The following is a 12,780-nucleotide window of genomic DNA, read 5'->3' on the forward strand; positions in this document are numbered from 1 at the left end:
TACAAAGCTATAATGATCAAGACACTATGGTATTAGTGAAAAAATAGATGCATAGATCAATAAAGCAGAATCAAGAACCCAGAAACAGACTCGCACAACTGCAGTATGATGAAGGAATAAAGGCAATTTGGTGGAGAAAGGATAGTTTTGCAAATTTGATATCCATATGCAAACAAGTGTATCTAAATCCAGACCCTACAGCTTTCATAAGTACTAACTTATAGACCTAACTATAAAACTCCTAGAAGATGACATGGAAGAAAATTTGGATGACCTTGAGTTTGGTGATGAGATTTTTAAAAGAAGTTGTTATTTTGATTCCAGTTAGTGAAACCCAGTGCTGTGCTAGTTTCAGGTGCACAATACAGTGACCCAGTACTTCCGAACGACACTGGAAGCTTGTCATCACAAGCATCCTCCTTAGTCCCCATCACCTGTTTCACGGCCCCCACCCCCGCAACAGTCAGTGCGTTCTCTATTGTTAAGAGTCTGTTTCTTGTTTTTTCCCCTTTGCTTGTTTGTTTTGCTTCTTAAATTCCACATACAAGTGAAATCCTATGGTGTTTGTCTTTCTCTGACTGACTTTGTTTAGGGTTATACTCTCTAGCTCCCCACATGTTGCCGCAAGTGGCAAGATTTCATTCTTTTTAAAGACTGAATCATATTCTATTATATCTGTCTCACATCTACTTTATCCACTCGTCCATCTTTTGATGGTCATGGTAATGAGTTTGAAGATGCAACTACACTTTGTGAAGGAAAAGTTAGTAAGGTGGACTTCATTAAAATTTAAAACTTTTGTTTTCCCAAATGCACTGTTAAGAGAATGAGGAAACACGTTATATCCTTGGAGAAAATATTTACAAAACACACATCCAGTAAAGGGCTTGTATCCAAAAATTACAAAAACTGTAAACAATAAGGAAACAGAAAACTAATTTAAAAATGGGTAAAGATCTGAACAGACACCTCACCAGAGAATAAGATACAGATGGGAAATAAGTATCTGAAAAAATGTGCAATAATATGCATCATTAGGGAATTGTAAATTAAAACAAAAATCAGATACATCAATTAGAATGACTAAAATCCAAGTAACTGACAGTACCAAAAACTGACGTGGTTGAGGTTGTGGAACCATCGGAATTCTCATTCATTATCGATGGAATGCAAAATGACACAGTTGCTTTTTGGCAGTTTCTCAGAAAGTTAGATACACTTACGCCGTATCATCCAGCAGCTGCACATCTTGCAGATGACATGATATATATATCTGGTATATACTTGCCTGAACTGAAACTTACACACAAACCTGCACACAAATGTTTATAGCAATTTTATTCATAATTGCCCCAAACCGGAAGCAATCAAGATGTCCTTTCACAGGTGAATGTGATACATCCGGACAATGGAATATTATTCAGCTCTAAAAAGAAATGAGCTATCAAGCCATAAAAAGACATGGAGGAGTTGTAAATGCATCTTACTAAGGGAAAGAAGTCGATCTGAAACAGCTACACACTGCATGGTTCTCACTCTATGACATTCCGGAAAAGGCAAACCGGTGGAGGCAGCAGAAGGATCAGTGGCTCCCAGCGGCGGCTCCGTGGTGGTGGGGAGGGAGAGACGAGCGGGTGGGGCACAGGGGAGTTTTAGGGCAGTGAAATTATTCTGCAGGGTACTGTAACAGTGTAGACCTGTCATGATGCATTTGTTAGGTCTGTAGACGTTTACTGCACAAACAACAGACCCTACGGTGCCACAAGGAGACTGTCCTTTAGGAGGCTGGGAGATTCCACGAAAGAATGCAGACTCTGACTAGAGAACCAAACTGTACACTTGGAACCACCTCGCTGAAGTAGGTGGGGGAAAGGGGCTGACTGAAGGATTTTTGGAAATGAGCAGAGTCTTTAAGACTAACGAGAAAAGGGGTTGCCCGTAAACACTGTCCTCTGCTTGATAAAACTCTCTTCAATGGGGGATGGGGTTCTGTTCTTGCTGTGCCCACAATGGGACTGAACAAACAGTAACGTGGATGAGTGGTGGAGGAGGAGAGCCAGGATCTCACTGTCAGAGTGGAGACCTGCATCCTAGCAAGTGGGGAAGCCAGAATGATCCGTGTGGTGACAGATCATGTTGGAACACCAGCAAGAAGGCAAGTCTAACTTCTGTGGATTTGTGCTTACGTGTAGAACTATTTGCAGATGTGTCCACGCACAGGCTCGTATGTATACCCCAGTAGCCAAGAACACACCCAGTGCCCAGATCTCTGCTTCTAAGATCACTCCCCAATTAGAGCAGCAGGCTCCTTGGGGAACTGCTAATTCCAGGGCCAGATGGGAAATATACAAGTGAGTCTGGAGTGTCTGGTTGTGCCAGAAAGTACGGGGTGTTCAACACCCCCCACCCTGGAAACTAGCAAATTCACCCATCCACCAACGAAACACACAGAAAACACCCCAGAGTGATGGGGTTGACGGGTTTTGTTAGGTGGCCTGAGAATGGCTACAGTCAGAACACACTGAAAAACAAAATCAATCAAGTTGACCAGGGTTTTAACCTAAACACCCATGACTCCAGAGGGATGTAAACAAATGATAATATAAACTATTAGAAGTGTGAAAGGAGACACATTTCTGGTGGAGAACCCTGTTCCTGCAGCATGGGGCTCACAGTGACTTCCCCCTAAAGAGAACAGTGCACTTGGGGTCCTTTCTAGAAACCAGTCTCATGTGTCGGGCCAGCCTCACAGCCCTTCTCTGCTCCCTACTTGGCCCCGAGCCCTGCCTGACCAACCCCCAGCTGTGCCAGCACTTCTTCCAAGGCCTCAGGCCATGTTCTTCCCTCTGCTCAGGGTACCCTCTTGTCCTCCCCTAAGGGTCTTCCCACTGCCCCTGCTGCACAGCCATGGCCTGTGGGAGGTATCGCTCTCAGGCTTTTATTTTCTTTCCCAGTCAGTGGGGCTGGCCTATGGTCAGAAGACACCCTCAGGGGATCCCAGATCCCCAGCTCAGGCTGCTTCTTCCATAGCTGGTGGGTCAGGTGGAGGAACCCAAATAGCCTTTGTAGATGCTGACACAAGCAGAGGAACCTCTCATCATTTTAAGCAAGTTTACGGCAGGTGACTAGGACGCACACAGCATTTGCAGATGGAACAGAAAGTGGGGAGGGCGTGGAGTGACCAGGTCACCTTCCACATCTTCTAAGGCTCAGCCTGGAGGCCACATCTTTATAGCTTTCCCAGCTCCAGGCCCAGAGGGACAAGAGCTTCCTTTTTGTCCTCTCCCAGGGCCTACACACTGTCTTCCAGGCCTCCAGGGGGGCGGAAACTGAGGTAGGAGGACACAGAAGGGACCTACCTCCTGTGCCCGCCAGCTCTGTACCCACTCCCAAAACACAAGGCCCCGCCTTGCTCCCATCGGGCCCCACACCCTCCTTGCTGGGAGAGAGGTGGGGGGAAGCAGATTCCAGCCCTGGAAGCAGTGGCGATCCTGTGCAGCTAGGCGCCGAACCCCCCAGGGGACTCTGCCGCCCGGTGGCAGAACCTCTGTCCCCGTTGTCCATTCGTCATTCACCCCAGCCCCTCCTGAAGAGGGTCTGCTGCAGCTTCTAAGGAGGAGTGGTGTCTGCTGCATTTGCAGGTGCCCACACCCACCTGGGTTGGGGGTGAGTCAGGGTAGGCAGAAGGGATGAGAGAGCCAACCTCTCCTTGGGTCCCAGCTGCACGATGGTCCCCCCAACACTGTCTCCCGGCAGCGGGCACCCTCGAAACATCACACATAGCCATGAAAAGCCACAGGAAGCCCTGCAGCTGCGGGTCTTGAACCCCCCAGGTTAAGCACCATATTGTCTCTGTCCAGAGAGACTGGCACAGGGGCGGGGACACACTCGGATGTCCCCGAGGGTGGGCTGGGGCGGGGCGGGTACCTGGCCGCGGCGCGTCTCACAGTTGTGCAGGTAGCTCAGGTGGTAGATCTTCAGGTTTAAGGTGCCAAAATTCAGGTACTTCAAGAAAACCTGAAACAGACATCACACCAACAGCAGTTAGAAACCCTGGTTCTTAGCAGGTGCCCAGGTGTGCAAGGCTGGAGAGGCGCCCAGCTGCCTAGAACAGGATACTGATGTCAGCACACATGGGCCCGTACACGTGAGGAGACAGACAGACGTGTAGAAGGGACACAGAGATGAGCTCAGCGAGCTAAGCTGAGGAGAGGTGTGCACACAGACACCGGGATAACACACACATGCCCACCAGGCACAGGACAGACCCGGGGACAGAGGTGACCCACGCACAGAGGTTTGCACGGTCAGAAGGCCCCCAACACTCACATCTTCGTCTTCATTTGTGAAACATGGGCCATCAAGCTTGTTCACAGCCATAATGACAGCCACAACGTCTTTGCCATTCATGATGGGCGTGGCCAGAATGTTCTTTGTCACGTAGTCGGTCAGCTCATCTGCAAAGGGGCTGAAGTGGGGACACTGGGTAGCAAGAGGAGAGGAAAGAGAGGTCGTCAGTCTGGGGAGCCCGGGCTTCCCCATCCCTGGTGGGGGCAGGGCTAAGCTCCAGGCCACCACCCAGGCCAGTGCTGAGCCCCAGGTGGCCCTGCCCCAGGCATCAGGAGCCCAGGCAGTGTAAGAGCACATGGCCCGTGGCCTGTCCTTGTGGCTCCAAGTGGGGGGTTAGAGGCCCGAGTGGCTCCCCCCATCGGAGTCACTAACCCCAGCCCTGGATCACAGACTCTGCTGAGTCCTCACAAGGCCTGGGCTGTGGCAGGCCTGGGTCCTCCCACATCGGCTCTCCTCTGGCCAAGCCAGCCTCTTGGGTACCTCTGGAATCACCCATTTGCCTATCCATAAGCCCCTCTTAGTTCAGGCTTCCCTCTCCTGCCTTCACCTGCCCTGGGGTCAGCCCCCACAGGCCAAAAGTGTGTTGGCTGAATAAAGGGTTAGTGTGAGTCAGGGTGGAGGGTCCTCTGCAGGTTTCCTGGGGCTGTGCTCCAACGAGCGTCTTCTCTGTGAGGCCCATTGCCTACGTGATAAGGCATCTGCCCACTTGTGGTTCTCAGGGCAGGTCCTGCTAGTCTCAGAGTTGCTTCCTGGGCCTCTCCTTGATGGGGGACTGGTTGAGGGGCTCTTAAGTTCTGTCTCTACAGGGAACAGGCCCAGGAGATGCAGTGTTCCCAGGACGAGGCCCCTTCCGGTGACTAGGACTCTGCTCTTCAGGGTGGATGTGACTCTAGCTCCAGCCTCCTACTTCCTGGGCGCTGCTATTTATTTACATGAGGCCAAAGTGACCCTTTGCAGATCTGTGGGGGACAGCAGAGTTGTACTACCTCAGTTGGAGGCCTGGACCTCCAGCAAGGACGGGATGGGCCTGTGCCCCTCTCCTCACTGGTCAGCTTGGGTTGAGTGAGAAAGCCCCTGTAAATCCTGCCTACATCTGTGATGATTATTTGTTGTTGAAGGAGCTCTTTTGGGTTTACTCAAGGACTGCCGGTCCTGGATGACTGACTCCATGTGACCTCCCGTGTCTTCTCTGAGGCTCGGCCTCCTTGCAGCTCAAGGACATTGCGTCCACTGTCCAGCCTCCCTTGCATGGGCAGCTGGGCCAGAGTTCAGGCCAATGGGAGGTCAGAGGAAGCCTGCTGGGGACAAGAGCAGTCAGTGCTCTCGTGAAGGGGTGCATGTGTCCGGCGCCCACTTGTCGCTGTTCCTCTCCTGCCTGATTACACCACCTGTAGCCACAGGGCACCTGGCATCAAAGGGAAATCCATATGGGATTCCCGGAGGCGGCAGCGGCACCAGGTTCTGTGACACAAAGTGAGAGCTTGCGTGGGGCCCTGTCTCGCCTCCTCACTCAATGGCTGAGCGCAGGCATGTTTCAGGGCTGTTTCCTTGTGCCACGTTCCACGTTTGTGCTCTCTGGTCATCTTCCTGGCCCCTGCCACTTTGGGGTTCTGTGTCTTGGCTGTGCAGCATCCTGGCAGGCCCTCAGCTCTGCCCCAGACTTTCCTTCCTGCCCTTCAGCTGCTCCCATCTGGGGTCCTGCACGGCGCCCCCCGCTCCCAGGTGTCCCATGCCCTACTGCACAGCCCCTCTTGCTCCACTACCCTTGGGCCTTCACCCCATGGCCCATGGCTGGAGCCTCTTGGTGTGTCTGGAGCAGCTCAGCAGCCCTCACACCCTAGATGCACAGTGAAGGGAGCATCGGGAAGGTCCAGAGCAGGTTCTGGCCAGGAGCTGTGCTTTCTGAACAGAGTCACCCAAGGGCTGGGATCCCCTGCATTCCACACCCTTGTCCCCTGTGCCTTTTCAGGCCCCTCCCTGCATTTTCTACTCTGCTGTCTCCGTATCAAGGCTCCCACCTGGCTTCTCTCCTGATTCAGACCCTGCAGTCCCAGAGCGCCACTCAGAGCCCCAACCACCTTGGGGGCAGTGGGCAACACTCCCACTCCCAGAAGCCCTGAACCACAGTGTCAGAGTAGGAACAGCCCCAGGCGCTTAAGCCTCTTTCACAAAACGTCTGTGCTCTCGTGCCCCCATTCCACGGCTTTCAACCCACCCACCACCCCATGGAAAAGGCCCTGCTGTCACCTTGGCACCTCCCTCCCCCCAGCTTCAGTAAGTCTAGGGGTCCTCTGACTGCTCTGAAGTGCCCCCAGCCCTGGCCCCACTGCCTAGACCCTCATCATTGTCACCTGCTGCGCCCACACACCTGTTGGCCCATATGTGTTCTGCAGGGTCAGCCTGGTGCTGCTGCCCTCCCCCCTCTTCTGAGCTGGCCTGAGTCCCTGAGCTGCCTCACAGAGCTGTGTCCCCAGTGACAGTCCAGCCTCCTTTGACCCCACAAGAGCTGCCTGATACAACTGGGATCTGGACGCCTTGGAGACATGCAGGGCCCTCATGATGGGCTGTTTCTGGGCCCACAGCTCTTTGGAGGGGTGTCAGACACTACCACAGAGCCAGGACCTGGGTCTGGTCCTGCTCAGCAGCTTGGGGACCATGGCTGAGCCGTGTCCCCTCCCCGGCCTATCAGGGCTTTCTGCCTAGCTGCCTTGCCATGAGCCCTCAGGGGTCTTAAGAGCTGCGAGGTGGTGGTAGGGTGATGAGGCAGCCCCCGGTGTCCTCCTCTGTGCTGCCTGCGAGGAGGCCGTGTCCCCCAGGCACATACTACTCTCCAGAAGCAGCTCCCATGCTCTTCTCATCGAGCGAGGAAGGTGCTGGAGTCTCAGACAGAGCAAGGTGCTCTGCCTCAGTTTCCCCTCTGAAGATAGCATGAGTCCAGGAGCCTGACACGTGCAATACTTAGGTCTTCGTGACCCACTTAGCGGAAACTTGCTTTTTGGTTGATTTGATTCTGTTGTCAGTTCCACTGCATCTGAGATCAACAAGACCCAGCAGAACCTTGAGGCTTGAGGTCAACACTGTGCCCCTCGTCCACTGGGGAGAGATCAGAATGGGCTGTCCTGATAGAGGTGGAAGTGTCTCGAGAGGTCAAGCCTTCAAGGATGGGAAGGGCACAGGACCTAGAACAGCCCTACCACCTGAACCTGACCTCACACAGCACAGGCTTGGGGGTTAGCCAGAGGATAGACCCCTGGGGGCTAAGGGGTCCGCCCAGACTCTGAGAAGGGAGGGGACAAGATAAAGGGAGAGAAGGGGCCGTGGAAGTCCCTCAGTGCACAACCCCCTACACCTCTCCCGGCTGCTCTTCCTGCGAGCTCGGGCTACCAATACTCAGATGCATGGGGTGACCTGTTTCTTAAAATGGAGTGAAGATGAAGCTAATCCCAGAGATTACTATATTCAGGTCGCTGGACCCAGGGTTGTTTAGAGCAGATAAATTTAAGAGGATTGCAATCACTTCCTTTCCAGGCCCCAGAGGGCCTGGGGGATGTGCACGTGTCTATTTGTCTCCAGGGACTAGGAGATGGTGACTGTTTTAGGAGAAGCCCATCCTGGGGGCAATCCCTTCTGGATTCCTTCACAGAAAGTGGAAGGGGCTGATCCAGCTCAGGGCTCCTGCCTCCCCCTTTCAGAGGTGGGGAAGGGAGAGGAGGGGAGAAGCCAGTGGCTCCTGTTCTCCCCCAGCAGCCGCTTCCCTCGCCTTCTTTTTGGAGCCCTTCATCCCCATGCTCACCTTGGGGTCCTCTGTCCCTCACACACACATCCAACAGGTACCTCCATTCCCCTAGCCCCGCCCACCCTGGTGTACACCCCAGGATTCCTGAGCTCCTAGTGAACTATCTCCACACCCTTCCTGCCTCCCCACAACCTATCAAGACCCTGGCCTCCTGAATCGCAGCTCCATGCACTGCTGTCAATCCTTCCCACCCAGCCTGGACCAGCCCTGGTCTCCCTGCTGCTTCTCCCAAACCCCCAAACTTGCCTGTACCAGGAAGCAGCATGGTCTCATATGGGGTTGTGCATTTTGGGTTCTGGAGTCCTTTGGCCCTTCCTTTCTGGGCCTTTGCTCCAGCATCTGCTCTGACCCCTTCCTCTCCAATCCTCCATCCTGGGACCTGTGGGTCAAGGGGGCAGCAGGGCCTGCCCTGATAACCCTCCCAGCCAGCTCAAGGCTGGCTCCCTTCCTTTCTGCAAGCTCTGGCCCAGCCTACCCCACTTCCCCCCGCCCCAGGCTTCCCTCCTGAAAGCAGAGGTCCTGACGTGTCCTGCCGGCTGACCCATTCCATGGGACCTGCAGGGACTCCTTGCCGACCCCACCAGTGTGGCCCAGAACCCACCTCGGTCACGTCCTTGATGTTCACCATCTTCTTGGTCTGAGCCACATGGCCCACGACTCCAATGTCCAGCGGGAAGACGATCTCAGAGTCAGGGGGCACCAGGCAGTCCTCCAGGACACTGTCCGGCTGCACACTGAAGAGGCGCGTGGCCAGCTCAGCCACGCCATTGCGCTGGCGGTACATGAAGAGGCTGCAGCGGTCGGCGTGCAGGATTGTGCAGAGACGCCGCAGGATCTTGAAGACCACACGCTCCATGTTCACGCTCTCCTGCATGTCCTGCACCAGCTCAAACAAGGCTGCGCTCTCCTCCACCTGGCACAGCTCTCGGAAGCTGGTGCAGTCTGCTGCCTGCCCATCCTCGCAGGCACCAGCCACATTCTCGGGGCTCAGCTTCTTTCCAAAGTACTCGTCTGTGAAGCTGGGGTTCTGGTCGAGGAACTGCTGCACCTGCTCCTCACTGAGGCTCATGGTGTCCCACTGCCTGTCCAGGAGACGTGGCTGGTCCCCAGGCGCATGCAGACTCCCAGCAAACACTGTCATCAGCAAAGCCTTTCTTAGTGACGATTATTGAGTCCTGGGAGGACACCAGCTGACTCACCCATGCCTGCCCCCCTTGGCTTAGATCCTGGACTTCCACCACCCGCCCCTGGGAAAATCAGACCCCCTGGAATGGGAGCAGGTGGGTCACAGCTCGGGGGCTTCTGCCTGTGATAGGGGTCTTGGGCAGCCAGTGGGGCAGGCCCTTACACCTAATCCCACGGAGAGGGTAATCCTACAAACACCGTGACACTTTCTGCCTGGGGGATTGCCTGAGAATTCTGGATGGTCCAACAGGCAGCCCCACATCTCCTGGCACTCAGACCTGGGCTCTGGTGTGCTGGGGAGGTGGGGCACCAACCCCACCTAGGAGAGAGGCAGCCCAGCCCTGGGTAGGGAGAGGGATCCCCTGTAAGGTGCCAGAGGTCAGTGAGCACAGCTCCCATGGCTCCCTTCTGATGGAGGGAAGTGGGGGGGAGGAAGGTGGCCCAGCATCCATTGCGGAGGTGGGACCACTAGATGGGGTTTTGCAGAGACTTTCCCTTCTCTTTGATGGTGAGGGGGTGGCCTCGCAGGGGAGGGGTTTGCACGTGACAGTGGGTCACCTGAGTGCACAACAGAGCTTCTTTGTTAAGAGCTAGCACCCTTAGTTAGAGTTTTTCTTAGTGAATCCCTACCACACATCTTTTTTCTTGGCCTAATCCCTACTTACTTAGCACTCTATTCACACTGCTAGACCCTCTCCTCCCACAGAGTCCACAACCACACTGTGGACACTGCCATGTTGTATGGACAGGATTGTTCCTGATCATCTGTGCTCAGAGACTGGCGTGCCTAGACAGCCACCGGTGCCTCTCTCCTTATCCACCTGCCTGGGTGTTATACATATGCTAGCTTCTCTGTGGGTGAAAATGGTGTGACAAAAGGTTGTGTGTGGCAAAAAGGTTGGATTAAAGCTGTAGGACATGCTCCATGTGTGTCTGACTCTCCAGCTGCTGGACTGTCCTTCACTTCTCTCAAGAGACTGTGTGCACATGTATGTGCATGCACGATCATGTGTATACAGGCTGCACATGCATATACACGTGTGCAAATGTGTGTGCACATGGGCTGAGCGTATAAGTGCATGTGTGTGCTTGTGCATGCAGGCTGAGTGTACAAATGCATGAGTGTGGATGCATGTGCACCCGAACGTGTATGGAGTGTGCAGGTGCATGTGTGTGCATGTGGGCAGAGTATACAGGTGCATGCATGTGCATGTGTGTGCACGTGCACATAGGCAGAGTGTACAAGTGCATGTGTGTGCACGTGGGCAGAGTGTATGAGTGCATATGTGTGCTTGTGTGTGCACATGAGTAGAGTGTACAAGTGCATGTGTGTGCATGGGCACATCCACGGACTGCTGGAAGGCTGGGGGTAGGAGCTATGTCCGTGGTGTGAGCCAGCTGTGCACATCACTCAGCAGAGCCTGGGTGGGCACCTGGCATTCTGGGCTCGCCTTTGGCAGCAGTAGCCATGGCCTTCCCCCAGAAGCAGCAGCAGAACAGTGTAGCTGGGAGGACTTCGGGCCCCTCCAAGCCAAGGATCAGGAATCACAAACCAGGGGCCTGGACGGAGAGAAATGTTGAAGGTTTCCTCATGTTGCTTTTAAACCAGGATGTAGAGTTTGTATGTGATTCTGAATTTTACTGTGCTCAGCTGGTAAGGGTGTGTGTATGTGAATGCATGAGTGTGCATATGCATGCACACGTGTGAGTGTGGGCACATGTGTGATGGTAGGGCCAGGGGTCTTCTTGTGGCCAGACACATTTTCTCAGCACCAGCCTTGGTTCCGGGGGTCTTTCCACGTGGGCTCTGGGCTGGCGCCTTGCAGCTGTGTTGGGCACAATGGGCCCAGCTGGCCGACCGCCGGGCACAGGCCCTTGTGCTGTGACATTCCTGTCTCTGCTGAGTCACGCAGCAGACTCCTTTCAGGGACCTGCTCTGAGCATCCCACTTTTCCTAAAAATAGTGAGTTCTGCCTGGGGACTGGGGGAGAAGAAGGAGGGGGTGCTGTGGGTGGGGTGCTGCGGTGCTTAGATTGGGGGCCAGGGTTGGGGGTCCCCTTGCTCTGAATTCAGTTCCCAGATGGCTCCCAGAGCCTTCCAGTGTGTTGTCTCCAGACGCTCAGAGCTGCACTCCAAGTGATGCCTGATGTGAGGGACATGCCAGTGAGGCGGCTGTCTGGCTGAGGGGCCCAGGGCAGCAGGGTCTTTGGGGGGACACTTCCTAAATCCTCGGCTCACTCCACCCAGAGGCACACACTTGGAGGCAACCACCCTCCCTGCTTCTGCTCCCCCACTCCTGCCAGCTGGCTCCTTCCATGCAGGGCTGAGGGCATGGGGCCGAGGTGTGAAGTTCCCCTGCCTATGAAGCATTGGGTGGCAGCCCTACTGGGGCAGGGGAGGCCTGCCGGTGAGGGATGCACCCATGTCTGGTATCAGAAGGGCTAGGTTGCAGCCATGGGAGTGACATGGCCGTGGGGTCAAAGGCACAACATACTCAGGATTGGTGGTGGGGGCTCCTTGCAGAGTGAGTGGGGAGTGGAGGAGGGAGCTGGCTGAGGAACTCAGGGCATTATCGAACCACAGCCCAACACCTGAGGTGATGGGTGGAGCTCACCGGAGCTCAGAGCATGGGTATTCCCCCACCCCTCGCCATTACACCGTGTGCCCACCAGACCCACTCTGTGGTACGTGGGTCACTTTACCTGTAGGTTTCCTTGCCCCTGAGCCTGCAGTGTCGGCAGGTGGGGGAGCCCAGAGGCATCAGGACTTTACGTCCCTGGAGGAGTCCTTAACCTGTGGCTCATGGGGTCATGTGTAAATATCCCAGCTACCGCCCCTGTGGGACCCCAGGAGAACTGCTGAACCACACACTGGCTGGACTGGCTCCTGCCCTCCCTCATCTCGTTTTCTGGCACACCCACTGATGGTGCACAGGGTCCTGAGCAGCCCTGAGCAGGCCTGAGGGATGGACCCTGGATGCAGTTAGGGATACACCTATGAGATAAGCCTGTGAAATGTACTTTCGAGCTACACCCATGAGGCATACTTTCGAGGTATGTCTATGATGTGTGCCTGAGGGACACCTCTGAGTGCACCTGTGAGATGCTCTCGTGATGGATGTGTGTGAGAGACACCCATGAGGAACACCTGAGTGGGACACCTGGGAGGTGGACCTGTGGATACATTGCTGATGGACACCCTTGCCAAAGGCCCATCAGATACAATAGGTAACCTCTCCACAAATGAATGTGGGAGATGTCTGAAGAGAAATGGGTTTTCTCCTTTGCTGGGTTCCTATTAATTTTGCTTCATCATAATGTGGGATTTCAAAATTAGCAAGTACACCCTGGGAGCCATTTATAAAAAGAAATATGTCTTAAATAGCTATTACATGAAGAGAACTCCAGTTTCTTATCCCAAACTGTGGAGCGGATGCAATTGCACAAGGA

General features: G+C 54.4%; 1 protein-coding gene across 2 annotated transcripts in view; it reads right to left on the reverse strand.

The window, feature by feature from the left end:
* Positions 1–9,250, reverse strand: part of PDE6B (phosphodiesterase 6B) — a 32,902-nt gene extending 23,652 nt beyond the window's left edge. For both annotated transcript variants that reach the window (XM_032869794.1, XM_032869725.1), the window contains exons 1-3: positions 8,748–9,250; positions 4,330–4,482; positions 3,928–4,017 (exon numbers count right to left, since the gene is read on the reverse strand). In XM_032869794.1, coding sequence (XP_032725685.1) covers positions 3,928–4,017; positions 4,330–4,482; positions 8,748–9,215 — 711 coding nt within the window. In that variant the 5' untranslated portion in view covers positions 9,216–9,250. The remainder of the gene's footprint in view (positions 1–3,927; positions 4,018–4,329; positions 4,483–8,747) is intronic.
* Between the last annotated feature and the right edge of the window lie 3,530 nt (positions 9,251–12,780).

The sequence above is a fragment of the Lontra canadensis genome, unplaced genomic scaffold, assembly GCF_010015895.1.
Source record: "Lontra canadensis isolate GAN:19392208 unplaced genomic scaffold, GSC_riverotter_1.0 scaffold1, whole genome shotgun sequence".
Classification (NCBI taxonomy): domain Eukaryota; kingdom Metazoa; phylum Chordata; class Mammalia; order Carnivora; family Mustelidae; genus Lontra; species Lontra canadensis.